General features: G+C 43.5%; 1 protein-coding gene across 1 annotated transcript in view; it reads right to left on the reverse strand.

The window, feature by feature from the left end:
• Positions 1-15,285, reverse strand: part of CNTN5 (contactin 5) — a 511,103-nt gene that overhangs the window by 83,267 nt on the left and 412,551 nt on the right. The window contains exon 14 of the mRNA XM_054973696.1: positions 2,069-2,189. Within this exon, the coding sequence (XP_054829671.1) occupies positions 2,069-2,189 (121 nt within the window). The remainder of the gene's footprint in view (positions 1-2,068; positions 2,190-15,285) is intronic.

Consider the following 15,285-nt stretch of genomic DNA (forward strand, 5'->3'; position numbering starts at 1 on the left):
TAAACCATCGATCCACTGGGTTATTCCTCAAGCACAACACACACACACAACAATGGACCCTGAAGAAGATGTGTGTCAGTGAGTGCACACTATCGGTGGGAAACTGATTGACAAAGCTGTGGTGGTGGTGGGCTGGCACCTAAGCAGGAGAGTGCTCCAACCAAAGCAGTACAGAGCCATTTTTTAAAAAAATCCTGCTTTATGGTAGTGCCAATAAATTACCTTTGTGTCCTGCTCTTGCCTGTTGATTCCATGTTTCCCTGTGCTTTGTAGTTTTGTTCCCGCTATGGGGGGCAAATCCTTCCTTTTGGCACTCAGGAGCTGCCAATTACAGAAAGAGTTGATGTGGTTGGATCTGACTGAGCCCTGTGCTCAACTCTGGTCTTTGAACTCTAGAACAAAAGTGGATAAGTGGGGAGGGCTCTTCCCTTGTGAGGACCCACCTGATTGGCAGGGAGACAATGCCATTGCCTGGGTAATACAAAAAAACGATGACCTATGCACATTGCACGCATTTCCCCTTCTACCAATGGAATCAGCAGACTGCCATTGCCCGGATAGCGGCAAAAAAATGCAGTCATGCACATTGCATAGTTCCTCCTTCCCATCAACAGCATTATGTACAAGCTCACCACTTCTCTCCCCTTGGAATCTGATTGGTGAATGCCATTGAGTAAAACAAGATGCTGCTCGCCGCCTGCTACCGCCACTGCTCAATAAGAACTAAAATGAAATACATGAACTTTTTGGTGGGAAGATGCCGTTATAACTTGGTTTCCAGAATGGGTGCACAGTTTCTGGAAGCCGCTTTAATGAAACAAAAAAGCAAATTTGAGGTGTATTTCTGGCTTCATTGTTTTGTTTTGCACACCCCTAGTAACCACTAGGCAATATGCTACTGCACAACTTGCACAACTTGCTCAGGCCTGGCCACATACTATTATTCTACAGCAGTCACCACATGAAACTCGTGTAGTATAGTTGTTAGAGTTTCAGACCAGGATCTGGGATGCCCAGATTCGAATCTCCACTTTGCAATGGAAGCCTACTTGGCGACCTGGGGCCAGTCACTTACTCTCAGTCTAACCTACCTCACTAGATTGTTGTTAAGAATAAATGGAAGACAGGAGAATGATGTAAGCTGCGTACCTAGATCCAGCTCATCTCAGATAAATATGATTTGATGTAACGCAATCGATAAGTGAACGAGATCACTGAATTTGATGGCTTTGTACCGGCACAGGTACTGTAATAGCTGTATTTTTTATGCTGTATTTTTATAGAATTGACATTTAATTTTGTTTTATTTTGTAAGGATCCCTGAGGGTTAAAGTAATGATGTGGTGTTGGTGAGTGCCCTCAAGTCAGAGTCGACATAGGGCGAACCCTGGTGGGGTTTTCATGGCAAAAGACTAACACCAATGCCAAATCAATTAATTCTGTAGGCTAAAGAAAATGATACCCATTAACAGGGCTTTTTTGTGTGGTGATACTCACAGGGATTGAGTACCAGCACCTTTGTGTGTGTGTGTGGGGGGGGGCTTACCTAGATCCAGCTCATCTCAAATAAATCTTATGAATGGATGTAACACAATGGATAAGTGAACGAGATGACTGATTTTGATGGCTTTATATACGGAGGATATATATATTCCTCCACTATTCTAGATGAGAAATGGATCATCTCCATTTTTGCCCCTTTATATCTCGTTTCAGGCTTTTTGTATCCCAAGCATACTTCCAATAGTTGAAAAAACTTTTTTAAAAAAAGAAAACTCCAAGTATATTTGTATAGAGCCAAGGTTATTTGTATAATTTATACCTCATCCAGTCATCTGAGCCTTTAGTCAGTTTTTTTTTTAAAATCACTCAAACCTTAAAATTAATTCAGGCTGTTCATTAGCAGCCCCTGCAAACTTTAACCAGGCATTCTCGTTTTCAAAGCCCAGGAAAGATACAAATAAGAGAGCATCAAGTAGTGAAATGCTCGAAAGCTGGTGCATTTGAATGCCTTTGTATGATAATTTATGTTGATCGTGTCCTCAGACTGTGTTATTAGCATACTCACCCCTAACAAGAAGTTCTGCCTCATCTGACGCACTGTCTGCTGTGGTCTGTACCCTGCAGCCATATCTCCCAGCATGCATCAGCAGAATGTTCCTGACCATTAAATCTGCAGAGGATTCTTGCTGGAAAACAAAACGATAAAAGCATCATTTCAAAAAGATAGGTCTTCCTTTGTAAAATAGAGGATGAGCTTTTAATCAGTACTTTTGGGGTGCCGATTTCACAAAGCACCGCAACGCTGGCACTCCCCCTTTCCTCACACTCAAGTTAAGTATTATAGAAATATCTATGCTCGTTAGTATAATTATTATAAATATAGGAAGTTGCTTTATACTAGATCTGATTATTTGCGTATTTAGTCCCCTATGGTCTATTCTCAGCAGCTCAGTACATTTAGATTGGAGCGTATTTGACTATTTAGAAACTGGTGGCTTTGAGATCGATGTAGAGGCATACATTTTTGTATAATTGTCAACATTCTTGCTGTTGGTAGTAAGTGAATGATCACAAGTGCTGGCTGAACACATCAAAATGGCACCACCAGTCACCCATCCAAGCTACCTGCTCCTGATCTCTTGCCTCTGCCTCTGCCATCTTCTCAATCTCTACCAGGTTTCTGGAGAAGCTCATTCTCCTTCCCCTATCTTTTCCAATCTCTTTATAAACTTCGGAGGAACCCTTCAAGACAACTTAATGCCACATTCTGAGCAGTTTATAAAGTGTGTTACTGTTATCTTCACCCTGTGAGGTGGGTGGGGCAGAGAGAGCTCCAGAGAGCTGTGACTAGCCCAAGGTCACCCAGCTGGCTTCAAGTGGAGGAGTGGGGGATCAAACCCAGTTCTCCAGATTAGAGTCCTGCCGCTCTTAACCACTACATCAAACTGTCTTTTGTGGGCCACAGCCCATTTCACTGGACAGATATTTGTCTGACATTGAGCTGTGACCTATGAAAGTTTATATTAAAATAAATTTTGTTCATCTTTCAGGTGCCACTAGAATCTTTTATTTTTGTACAACAGACTTACATGGCTACCCCTTTGCGGTCACCATTTTGGTTGTCCTGGCAACCCTGCCAATTACCGTTTTTGCATAGATGATCAAAATGAGGAATTGTGAGAGGAAAGAGAGAATTTCACGAGAGTTCAGGAAGCCCTACAGGGCACATGTGACTTGCCATTTCTTTTTCAAAGAAAGCTGGGGGTGGGGGTGGCAAAGAGAATTAGCTGCCCTGGCCCACGTACAGAGGCAGTGGAAGTTATGGCTGGGTGAGATGAGAGGTTCTCAGCTGCCAGAAACTTCCACCAGTGGCAACTGCCAGAGTGCCCTAGTGAAAGAGCAAGCCCTGGCGAACATCTCCCTGTCCTCAGAGTTAGCTATGGATCTGGATCCGACTGTAAAGAAGTTCATTTATTTCTTTGTTAGTTTCAATCTCCTGGTTAGGCTTTTGAGACTTTTATTTCCTTTTGGGAGACTGAGAGCAGAACTACAAGTGACAAAAGGCACAGATTGGACACTTGTCAGCTTCCCTCAAGTTTTGATGGGAAATGTAGGCATCCTGGTCTCGCAGCTTGGCTCTCTGACTGCTGTCCAATGGACTTTTCAACTGTCACTTGTCCAACATTCCGCCAAGCTGCCTACATTTCCCATCAAAACTTGAGGGAACCTGGCAAATGTCCAACCTGTGTCAGGCGCCACTTGTAGTTTGGCTCTAAGACTGGTCAGTACTGTCAGTCCCAGCCAGATAAGAGGCCTTGAGCTGCTTTCAAGGACAAAGCTTGGCGGAGGCTGGCATCGGCCTCCTGGCTTGTTAGCACATAGCATTACGGTGATGGGTGAGAACAGGCTATAATAGGGCTTGTCATCAGACGTTTTGGGCCCTTTTGATTGTCTGAGGTATTTGGACCTGCTGCAGGCTGTGGGTCTTAAAAGAGTCTATTTTCCCTCTTCTTGAGAACACACCTTCCTGGAGGACCCTTTTGCTCCTGTTCCTCAATGCTACATAACTGATAGATTCCTGTACTAGCAACTTTTGTGCTTTTGTCTTTTAAATTTCTGGACTCAAGAGCTAAAGATCCTGTTTCGACTCTGAAACTTGTTGAAGGCAACATTTGGAACAAGTTTAGAGACTTCTAGTGTATATAGCTTTGGGGGGGGGGGTTGTGCTTCTCCTTCACACTTTTATGTTTCTCTTTTTGCCTTTGTGGTTTTCTTTAATAAATGTCTTTTCTTACATTGGTGTGGAGTTATTAAGAGTTGTGGCTTCAATCCAACTCCAGCACCTTGGCCAGATTGCCAGAAGCTGCCAAACTATTTGTGTTTTTGAATCAAGCCTGCAACGTGGCTACCTTGCCAGGTTGGTTTTGCCTATTACCACCCAGAGGGCTTGGGGTTGGCCTCTTGGCCTGAAGCTGTGGTTTAAAAGAGGCTTGTGGTGGCAGCTTATTTCTCTGGCAATGAGGCTTCATTTGCCAGTCTTTTTGGAAATTTGCCTTTGACACCCCTCTTTAGCTAACTGGCAGTCCCCCTGGGGATCCAGGCAGGTTTGCCAGCAACCTTTTACACCAACAATCTCTTCTGATAAATAAAAAGTATTACTCAGCAGAGGAAGCCTCAGAGCAAGGTGCCTTCCAGCAAAATAGTTGGATCCAACCAGCTTACTGGAAGCAATTGGATTCAACCTTGTAACTTCTGGCCGTTCCAATAAAACATATTGTGGTTCAGATGGCATATTATAACACACCATGGGTTTAATTTGCTGAAAAGCTAAGTTCATTAATTTTTATTCATGGCTGGAATTTATTGAAGAATTTTATACGTAATTTTTACATGCAGTTTTTGACTGACTGACCCATAGAATCTAACAGATGCCCCTATTGTTTAAGTGACCCGGTGATAATAAAATTACTCTCCAATATATTGAGCTGAGACAAGGGCTTGGATCCAGTGAGGCATCCACAGAAACATAAATGGATGTAATGCAGTTCTTGTGCAAGATCTGATGCAACATCTGCTACTTTCATCCCTATATATTGCAATGCCCAGAAACTGGTTGCACAAGATCTTGTGCAAATGGAAACACAAGTGAGAATACAGTTAAGTCTGACTTTGCACAAGCAGCCGCCGTGGTCTTTTTCTTGTGGTTCCATTTGTACAACAGCGCTAGTGCAAGTGGAAAATTCGCACTAGATCTGATGCATCAGTTCTGCACGGAATCATAAATGTAAACAAAATTTCGGATTAAGCTTAACTTGACATCCACACTGGCTTTCGTGGTATGATGAAGCAGTGGCATTATCAGTTGCTGGCAAGCAGCATGATGATACGGAAACCATCTTAACGCAGTATAATCAGCCTTGAGATGACTCCGAGTTTTTTACATTTTTACATTTTTAAAACCACACTGCTGGGTTCATTTTTCAATGTGGCATAGAAGAGTGTTGCTTGAAAGCTGAGATAGAATAACTAGGCAGCCGCTTGCTTACTTTAAAAAATACAGAACGGTAAGTGATAAAGTTAATCTTCGTAAATTGCTACCTCAGTTCTTAGGAACTGCTGCACTTCGCAGAACGACAATAAGGCATCATTCCTTTTAGCATTTAATAAGTAATATGATGAGTATTGTACGGGATGCCTCTTTGCTGAACTACATCTTGATTTTTGTAATACTTACAGTACATTATTAACAGATGGCAAACAGAGTTTGGGCATTTTTGTTTAGCTTCTGTTTTTTTAAAAAAAATGGTTACAGAGGCAAAAAGCGTACAAAATCCTTTGTAATTTTTATTTAAAGTTATTTAAAGGAAACATAATGGTTTGATTCTGGTAAGCAGTGCCGTTGGCGCAAATATGTTTAGGAAACAGGTATGCCAATCACAAGTGGCCATCACAGTGGAATTATGTTTAGCAAGGGGCTAGAGTTTAAAACAGCAGCCTGGTTCTTCCCTATTTCCCATAATTTTGAGGCATACTTTGGACTTAGAAGGGTGTAATTCTGTTTAGGATTGAGCTGTTAATTGAGGCCATGATACCATCATGTGGTGGTGGAGAGTGCCCTCAAGTCATAGCTGAGTTATGGCGACCTCTGGGTGGGGTTTCCATAGGAAGAGACTAACAGAGGTGGTTTGCCATTGCCTGCCTCTGCAACCCTGGTCTTCACTGGAGGTCTCCCATCCGATTACTAACCAAGGCTGACCGTACTTAGCTTCTAAGATCTGACGATATCAGGCTCACTTGGGCTAACCATCATATACTTCAGCATTTATCAACAAGGGACAACCCATAAAGTTTATTAACTTTCTTTACTGCTCCATCATTAGTCTATTTGAGCGGTTCACAGTGAGAACATTAAAAATGAATGAGCAATATGAATGCCACACAACAATTCCCAATATGAAGCTCTGGTGGAAAAGTGCCTGAGGGCCAAGCTACAAGTGACGAATGACACTTGAACGGCAAGTGGATTGAGTGGAGGGCAAGTGAACAGGGAGAAATACACTTGCCGTTCAAGTGTCATTTGTCACTTGTAGCTTGGCCCTAACACAATATGGGTAACTGAGTGTGAAAAAGGTACAGCAAATAAGGTGGTTGTGAGCATGATACAGATTTTCAGCAGAATCCCTGAAATTGTGTCATTTCACCCAGTGTCAGAAAACATACTACAAATAGTTATGCATATTGTTAGGAATGTGTTGCATCAGTTTTCATCCCTGATTGTAAAAGACATCCCTGATTTCAGTTCCGATAGTATCTTTCTGACTTGCTTTACTGATTACTTCCAGCAAGTGATTCTCGTGATTTTGATTTGCCTGCAAATGTACTCTTTCAGGTACATGGAATGGAGAGGATACATTTGCTAACATGAAAAAAACCATATAGCATAAGCCAGCTGATATTGACAATGGTATGTTTTCCTGATTGAGGCAGCCAGTGTCTCCATACAATCATCTAGGATCACCCCATTGTTGCTAGTTATATTCATGACCATTCAGCTCATATTCAACATAAATGCAACAAAATATGCTCTTAAACATCCTGCCAACTAATGTTAGAAAAGAACAGGGAGATCTTTCAGTTACATGGTGACAGCAGCAAGAGTATTATACACAGTTAAATGGAAAACAGATATTTTTCCTGATGTGTCGGAGTGGAGAGGTAAGATTTATGAATACGCATCAATGGCTAAACTGACTACTTATCTATATAATAGACCGACAGCCAAATTTTGGGGAAAATTGAAGGATTTCTTTGACTACTTAGGTAGAAAATAACATTAATTAAGGTAACTTAGTATAAATACAAGAATTAAAAGAAAAAAAAATAGTTTGTACAAGTAAAAGTAACCAAGGAAAGAGAAGGACTATTACGCAATTATGTTTAGGTATGGCAAATATTGAATGTATTCCTTTATTCGTTCAATGTAATTTTAAATGTAGTGCTTGTCTAAGTCTCAAATCAATTCCAAATGTACTGTTTATATAAGATTGTATAAGTCTCAACTCAATTTCCAATGTAGTGTTTGTATAATCTTCTATCATGCACTTTCTATTTTCACATCTTTTCTTTTTAAATAAAAATCTTTTTAAAAACTATGAATGAATGAATGAATGAATGAATGGAATGCTATCCTGGTGTATTAAGGAAGAATTGACTCTCTTTTGTTGGCTTGCTACTGGTGTGGAATGGTTAGTTGATATATATTCAGTGGGAACTGATGATTAGAAGATGTGTTCCTGGCTGGGAAATCTACCTGCAGGATAGGGCTGAAGACTGTTGATGGGTCTCTTTCATAGAAATCACACAGAGAAGCAATGTTAGGGCATGTACTGCTCTTTCCACATCTGGTGCAGGATCAGCAGTTTCACTGCCTGATTTAGGGAATCTAAATTTAGGGAATCTACTCATTGCTTATGCTCCAACTGTGTACTTATAAACAGACACTGCAAATTAACCTCCACTGCTGCCTCTCATCACAAGTAAAGAGACACAGTAGTTAGTTTATTTCACATATTTTTATCCCATCCATGGATGTCAGGGGGCTGTACATCGTTCTCCTCTATTTTATCCACACAACAAGCCAGTAAATGTCATGTCACATGAAGATTTGAACTTCAAAATCTGATCTTGTCAGATCTTAGAAGCTAAGCAGGGTTGGTCTTAGTTAGTAATTGGATGGGGGACCTCCGTGGAAGACCAGGGTCATTATGCAGAGGCAGGCAATGGCAGACCACCTCTGTTAGTCTCTTGCCTTGAAAACCCAAGCAGGGGGTCACCATAAGTCAGCTATGACTTGACAGCACTCTCTACCACCACTCCTCATTCCTAACCCAGTACTTATTTATTAATTATTCATTTATTTAATTTATATACCAATTCTCCACCATGTTCAGTGCTCGATGTGGTTTACAGCATACTTATAAAATACACTATTAAAATAATATAAATACAAACATTAAAATCGGTAATACAATATTAAAATGGGAATGCAAACATTATAAACCAAGAACATAGTAGTATACAAACATTAAAACCGATATATCTCAAAGAACAGCAACATCACTAAATCGTACTCAAGTCCATTGTCAATAATAAATCAATCTTATGGAGTCAAGCCAATAAAAAACATCTGAATCATCCTCCAAATGCCAGACAAAACATCTCCAGAAGGAGGGAGCTACAACCATAAAAGCCCTCCCTCTGGTCAAAGAGAGTCAAATGGCCCTAGCCAGGAACCAACAGCAGGCCCTGAGTTGTGGACTGTAAACAGGGGCGGCGCATCCATGGATGCGGGTCCACCAGCCGCCTCAAGAGCTGAGGTGCTGGAGGGGGTGCTGGGGCGGGGGGGGGGTGCTCCGTGGAGCTGGTGGTGGCAGCACTGGCAGCTGAGCAGAAGGGCTGGGAAGCCGCCCACATGCCACTCCAGCTGCCTGCTGCACCTGGCCCACAGATGCTGCTCCCAGCCAGAAGTGTGTGCTGGCGGCGGCAGCATGGGGCAGTCTGAGTGGGCAGCCTTCCCGCCCTTCCACTCAGTTTCCCTGTGCTGCCACTGCTGCCTGCATGCAGCTGTGGGCCAGGCATAGCTGGCGGCTGGGGCGGCACAGGGCAACTGAGTGGGAGGGCTGGGAAGCTTTTTGTGCACGTACGCAGGGGCGACAACAGCTCTGAAGCTGCCCCCAGCCTCAGAGTTTCTGGCACCAGCCCTGACTGGAGGGCACGTGGCAGGTTATACCAGGAGAGGCAGCCCCATAGGTATAATGGTCCCAGACCATTAAGGGCTTTAAAGATTAAGACCAACATCTTCAATTTGATTTGGAAGCCAATTGGAAACCATTGCAGCTGCTTCAAAATCAAAGTGACATGAGCTGACCACAGTGTGCTAGTCAGCAGTTGGGCAGTTGCATTCTGCATCAATTGATGTCTCTAAAGCATCTTCAAGGGTAGCCCTATGAAGAGTGAGTTTCAATAGTCTAGACGTGCGGTGACCGTGGCATGAATCACTGTGGCAAGGTCAGACTGAGATAAATAAAGGGGATAGCGGGTGGGCTCAGTGGAGATATTAGAATGCTGACCTAGCCACCATGGACACTTGCTTGTCCACAGATATTGTGGAATCCAGCCATATTCCCAAACTCCTGACAGAGCCCACCACTGTAAACTGGACTCTATCAAGTGATGGAAGAGCAGGGTCCACCATTGTTGCAGACCAAGCCAGCTACATGACTTCTATTTTTGATGGATTTACTTTCAGCCAACTATCCCTCAGCCAACTAACCATGGATTCCTGGCACTAGGCAAGAACTGAGATCTCCAACTCTGGATGCTTGACCAGTAGAATATAGATCTGGGTGTTATCAGCATACTGGTGGTACCCAAATCCCAAACCGCTAATGATCTCTAATAAAAGGCACTTATAAATGTATTGGGGAAAGAACTGATCCTTGAAAGACTCCACAACAGAGTTCTTGATGGGCCGACTTCTCCTCCCCAATGGCAACCCTAAAAAAGCACCTTTATAGGAATGAGGAGAATCAAGCCAAAGCAGTTAACCAAAACTGAGTGTCAACAGATCTAATAAAATTAGCAGTGCGTGCCCACCTTTATCCCGGTGGAGTCACAGATTATCAACCAGTGCCAACAGATCTGTCTCAGTGGCAAATCCAGGCCTGAAGCTGGACTGGCATGGGTGCAATGCAGACATTTCCATCAAGAAACCCTAGAACTGCTGTGCCTCTGCCTGCTCAATAACCTTGCACAGAAATGGAAAATTTGAGTCTCGGCAGTAATTTGCTAGCTCATCCGTATCCAAGGAGGTGTTCTTCAAAAGTAGTTTTACTATTGTCTCCTTGAGTGAACTGTCCCTGTGAGAGAGATAGATTAAGAATCTCCTGCAAGGGACACGTCACCAGTATCCCAGCAGGATTTTACCAACTAGGAGGGGCAGGGGTCTAATGTACAGGTGGTAGGCCTATCAGCATATTGAAGGGTAAGTGGGCTGAAAGAGTCCCCCCCCCCCAAAAAAAGGATCCAACAGAGAGTGCAGAGCCTCTGGTACACTACTGGTTTTGATTTTGGCAAATCCCAGCGGAGCTTAGAGACTTTGTCTACAACAAAAAATTGCAAATAAATCACAGCTAGGGGTCAAATAATTCTTTACTATAGACTACATAGAAGGAGTAGTTAGCTGCCCGATCAATCTGCCTGCTGGCTCTCAGGACATATGAACACATGAAGCTGCCTTATATTGACTCAGACTGTTGATCTATCAAGGTCAGTGTTGTCTACTCTGACTGGCAGAGGCTCTCCAGGTTCTCAGGCAGAGATTTTTTTTTTACTTCTCCTGATCCTTATAATCAGATTGAACCGGAGACTTTTTACATGCACAGGTGAAGCTCTTCCACTGGGCTATGGGCGCTCCCCTATACTCTTGGAACATCTTACCACTCAAGAAGGAAAAAATAAGCCACCCCCATCTCATAAAAATATTTTGAATTAAAATGCATATAGGAAGATACCCTGCCAAATAGACTCTAAAAAAGAGTTAAAACGCAGTTGATATTTCACCAACATCACAACTCTGTGTATGTATGAAGACTGACAGAGCTGCTCATAATAAGGTTGCCAGTCATCAGCTGGCAATCCCTCGGAGACTGGAGAGGAAGAGAGTCACATTATTGGTGTAGACAGTGACATGACATCAAAATGCTAGAGCACCTGGCAATGCAGTGATATCATTTCCAGTTACACAACTGGAAATAACATTGTGGTGCCACCTAATGCCATCCCCCCTCACCCCATTATCCAGTCCACTGGTGGGAAACAGGGGTGTTTTGGTGAGGGCAAACAGCACCCTTAGTGGATATGTAACCAAGCCAACTACCTCTAAAAAAATACTAGGGAGTGATTTTTGTATTTCTGTAGCAGAGCTGGAGGTCCTCCCAGGTACTTCACAACTCAGCTAGTTCACTACAGCTCTGACGATGGAAGATATGATGAATTGCTGCATTTCACTTCGGTAAGGTGCCAGCTTGGGGATTCCAAGTTTGCAACTTGTCGAGTGCGACAATGCTTATTAGTTGTGAAATATGGGGTATTCCAGAAGATTAATGTTTCTGATATAAAAGTATAGGTAGTTAAAGAATAAGACCAAAATCGGTCCACATTTTCCTTCCCCTCAGAGAATAATTTACATTTAATGCAGGCTTTGTTGTTAAGGAAAATAAAAAGTATCATAATAGAGAGAGCGACTGTCTGGTTTTACTGCCTCGGTGCCTTTAAAAATAGTACCTGACACTCAGCTTGGAGGCTTACGGCTACAGAATCCTAATGCACGCCTCGAGAAAGCAAATGTATATTTAATCTACATAGCTAAATGGTAGTTGGCTAGCAATAGGATGAATCATAGCTTCAGGTAGGAGAGAAAACAGCAATAGCATCCTGTGAAGTTTAGTTTATCCCAACAAAATGGAGTAGGAAACTACCAGCACTCTCAGGCAAGCCTTCACAACTTGTGACCCATCAAGACAAACAGGAATGATCTTAGTGATTCTGGGGTCCAGGGCATAAGTCCAGGATGGAGACCCAGAATCACTGCCCACTCCCTGCTGCTGCCAGGGCCAAGCAACACATTATTAAAACCATTAAACCAGAGGTTAAAACATATACAGACATAAAAATAACAATTAAAATATTCAAAACAATTAAAAGCATTGGGCATGAAGGAGTGATCATTAAGGGAATACCAAATGAAATAAAAAAGTCTTCTCCTAGTGGCAGTAAATGGTAACAGAAGGGGACAAATGAGTCTCCCTGGACAGAGTGGAACTTCCTTTTTTTGGTGCCATGACCAAGAAGGCCCTGTCTTGGGTTGTGACACACCTAATTACAGAAAATGGGGCCAACCATAGCAGAGCCTCCAAAGATGACCACAGCAATTGGTTATGTTCATAAGAGAGTATGCAGTCCTTCAGGAATGTTGGTCCCAAGCCACCAGCCCTTTGAATTTGGCCCAGAAACAAACTGGAAGACAATGTAGATGGGCAAAGACTGGAGAAATGCAGTCCTTATGACCTAGTCTAGTCAACATCTTGGGTGCAGCATTCTGCACCAATTGAAGTTTCTGAATACTTTGCCAGGACAGCCTCACATACAGTAATCCAATTTAGGTGTAACCAGGATATGCACCATAGTGGCCTGATCTTTTCTGCCCAGGAAAGTTCACAGCTGGCTAACCAGCTGAAGCTGGTAAAAGGCACTCATGGGCACAGCTGCCATCTGCTTATCCAGCAGTAGGCCTGGGTTCAAGAGCACCCCCAACTATAAACCTGTTCCTTCAAGGGGAATGCAGCCCCATCTGGAACAAGTGACACCTGAAATCCCTGGTCAGACCTTCTGCTCACTCGTAGTACATTCAGCTTGTCAGAATTAAGCTTCAATTTATGAGACTGCATCTACTCCAAAAGTGACTCTAAGCAGTGGTTCAGGGTTTCTACAGCCTTGCTGGGATCAGCTAGAAGAGTGAGTTAGAGCTGAGTGTTATTTACATATTGATGACAACCCAGCTCAAATCTCCTGAAGACCTCACCCAGAGGATTCATGCAGATGTTAAAGAGCATAGGGGACAAGATTCAACCTTGCGGAACCCACAGGCCATGGGCTAAAGTACTGGGCAGCTGTCCCCCAGCACCACCTTCTGAAAACTACCTCCAGGTAGAACTGGAACCACTGCAGAAAGGAGCCTCCCAACCTCAATCCAGAAAGGTGGTCCAGAAGGATACCATGACTGATGGTACTGAAAATTGTTGAGATGTCGAGGAGAATCAATAGAGTTGCACTCCTGTCCTTTTTCCAGTGTACATCATTAGCTAAAGTGGCCAAGGCTGTTTTGGTCACCAAATCAGGCCTAAAACCAGTTTGGAAAGGATCTAAACAACAAGCATCATCCAGGAGCTGTCCAATCACTACCCACACACACTGCAACCCAGAAGTGTATCCCTTATCCAGTATGCATGCTTTGCATTTTTGTTACCCAGGTGGAGAATCTGGCACTTATCCATGTTAAATCACATCTTATTCAAATCTGCCCACTTTCCTTCTGTCCCTCCTTCCAGTTTGGTGTCATCTGCAAATTTAATGAGTAATCCCTTTACACTCTCATCCAGTTCATTTATAAAAATATTAAAAAGCTCTGGGATCAGAACCAAGCCCTGGGGCACTCCACTGAACACCTCCCTCCTATCAGATGTGATGCCATTGACAATTACTCTTTCGGTGCAGTTATCTAGCCTGCTCTTTGGGTGCAGTTATCTAGCCATCCTAGACTCCAGTCCACAGTCCATCAATTTACTCATCAGAATATCGATTCGGTTTTGTTTTCTCCGCCATGTCGGACGCTCCTCTTCGCTGGCTCGAGAGGAAGCGGCCGAGCACCCTGTCCGGGCGGCTGATCTGCGAAGATTAGCCCCCAAAACTCCCAGTGAGGGAGGCTGGGTCCGGGACGCTGCGGGAAGAGCCCCCCGGAATCAATGTGGGGGGTTAATTGCCCGTTTGTCCCTACGGAGGCCGGCGGACGTGCGCGGCGCCTCGAGTGCTGCCGGGCCATGAGAAACGGCAAAGAGCAGAACTAGGCGAGAGCCTACAAGTAAGCAAATTCCTTCTGTTATTACAAGCGTACGTGAAGGAGAGGTGAGATCTGAAGCTAAGAAGGCTCACTCTTCCCCTTTGCTGAGTCTCAAAATTTGGTTGGCGCCCCCCCCCCCCAGAATGGCAACAAAAAAACAAAGTCCTGCCCTTGGCAAGTCAGTTTCGGCTGCCTTAAAGGGAGAATCGCTGGAGGAAATTGTACGGAGGGCGGTTGGTGAAGCTATAAAACCCTTTGTTGACAAGCTGAATGAAACAGATCAAAGGGTGGGCTTAATTGAGAGCGAAGTGAAAACCATCAAGGAAGCAGCGGGGGGGCAGAGAAGTCTGCTCGGGAAAGTGCGTCACTCGTGAAGGCTATGAATAAAGAGCTTAAACTGGTGGAGAATCAGTTGATCGGGCTACAAGTGGAACGAACACAGACAATTTTGCGCCTCCAGAATGTGAAAGAGGAGGAAAACGAGGACTTACGGGGTCTTGTCTCGGAAATATTGGCGACACCCACGAGGGCAACTAAAGAAGAAGTTAAAAGCGCCATTTTGGAAGCCCGTCGGGCTACTTCAAAGTATGCAATGAAGCGTCAGTTGCCGCGCGAGATCATCATCGATTTTTCATCTAAGAGGATCCGGGACACTATCCTATACAATTCATACAATGCGGATTTGGACTTCTTGGGCAACAAAATTAAGATATTGAAAGACGTCCCATTTCTAGTCCGGAAAAGACGTTTTAAGTATAAAAAGTTCGCAGCTCTTCTGAGAGAACGTGGAATAAAGTACAAATGGTTATTTCCGGAAGGAATCTGGTTCACCCATAAAGATCAAGCCTTTAAGATATTATCAGAAGATCAACTAAGGGATTTTGAGGACAGGAACCCAGAATTCCAGTGCACCAAGCAAGACGAAAAGGAGAAGTCTGAGGGGGAGGGGGAGGAAACGAGCACTGTGGCTGCAGTTGCGCAGAGAGAACTCCGTCCGGGACCCAGGAGGGGAAGAAAAATTTAACTTGAAATTAAATTGTAATTTGCATTTAGTAAGGTCAACCACTCCATCAATATAATATAAAGCTTTAACTTTTGAATAATGG

This window comes from Eublepharis macularius, chromosome 3, assembly GCF_028583425.1.
Source record: "Eublepharis macularius isolate TG4126 chromosome 3, MPM_Emac_v1.0, whole genome shotgun sequence".
Classification (NCBI taxonomy): domain Eukaryota; kingdom Metazoa; phylum Chordata; class Lepidosauria; order Squamata; family Eublepharidae; genus Eublepharis; species Eublepharis macularius.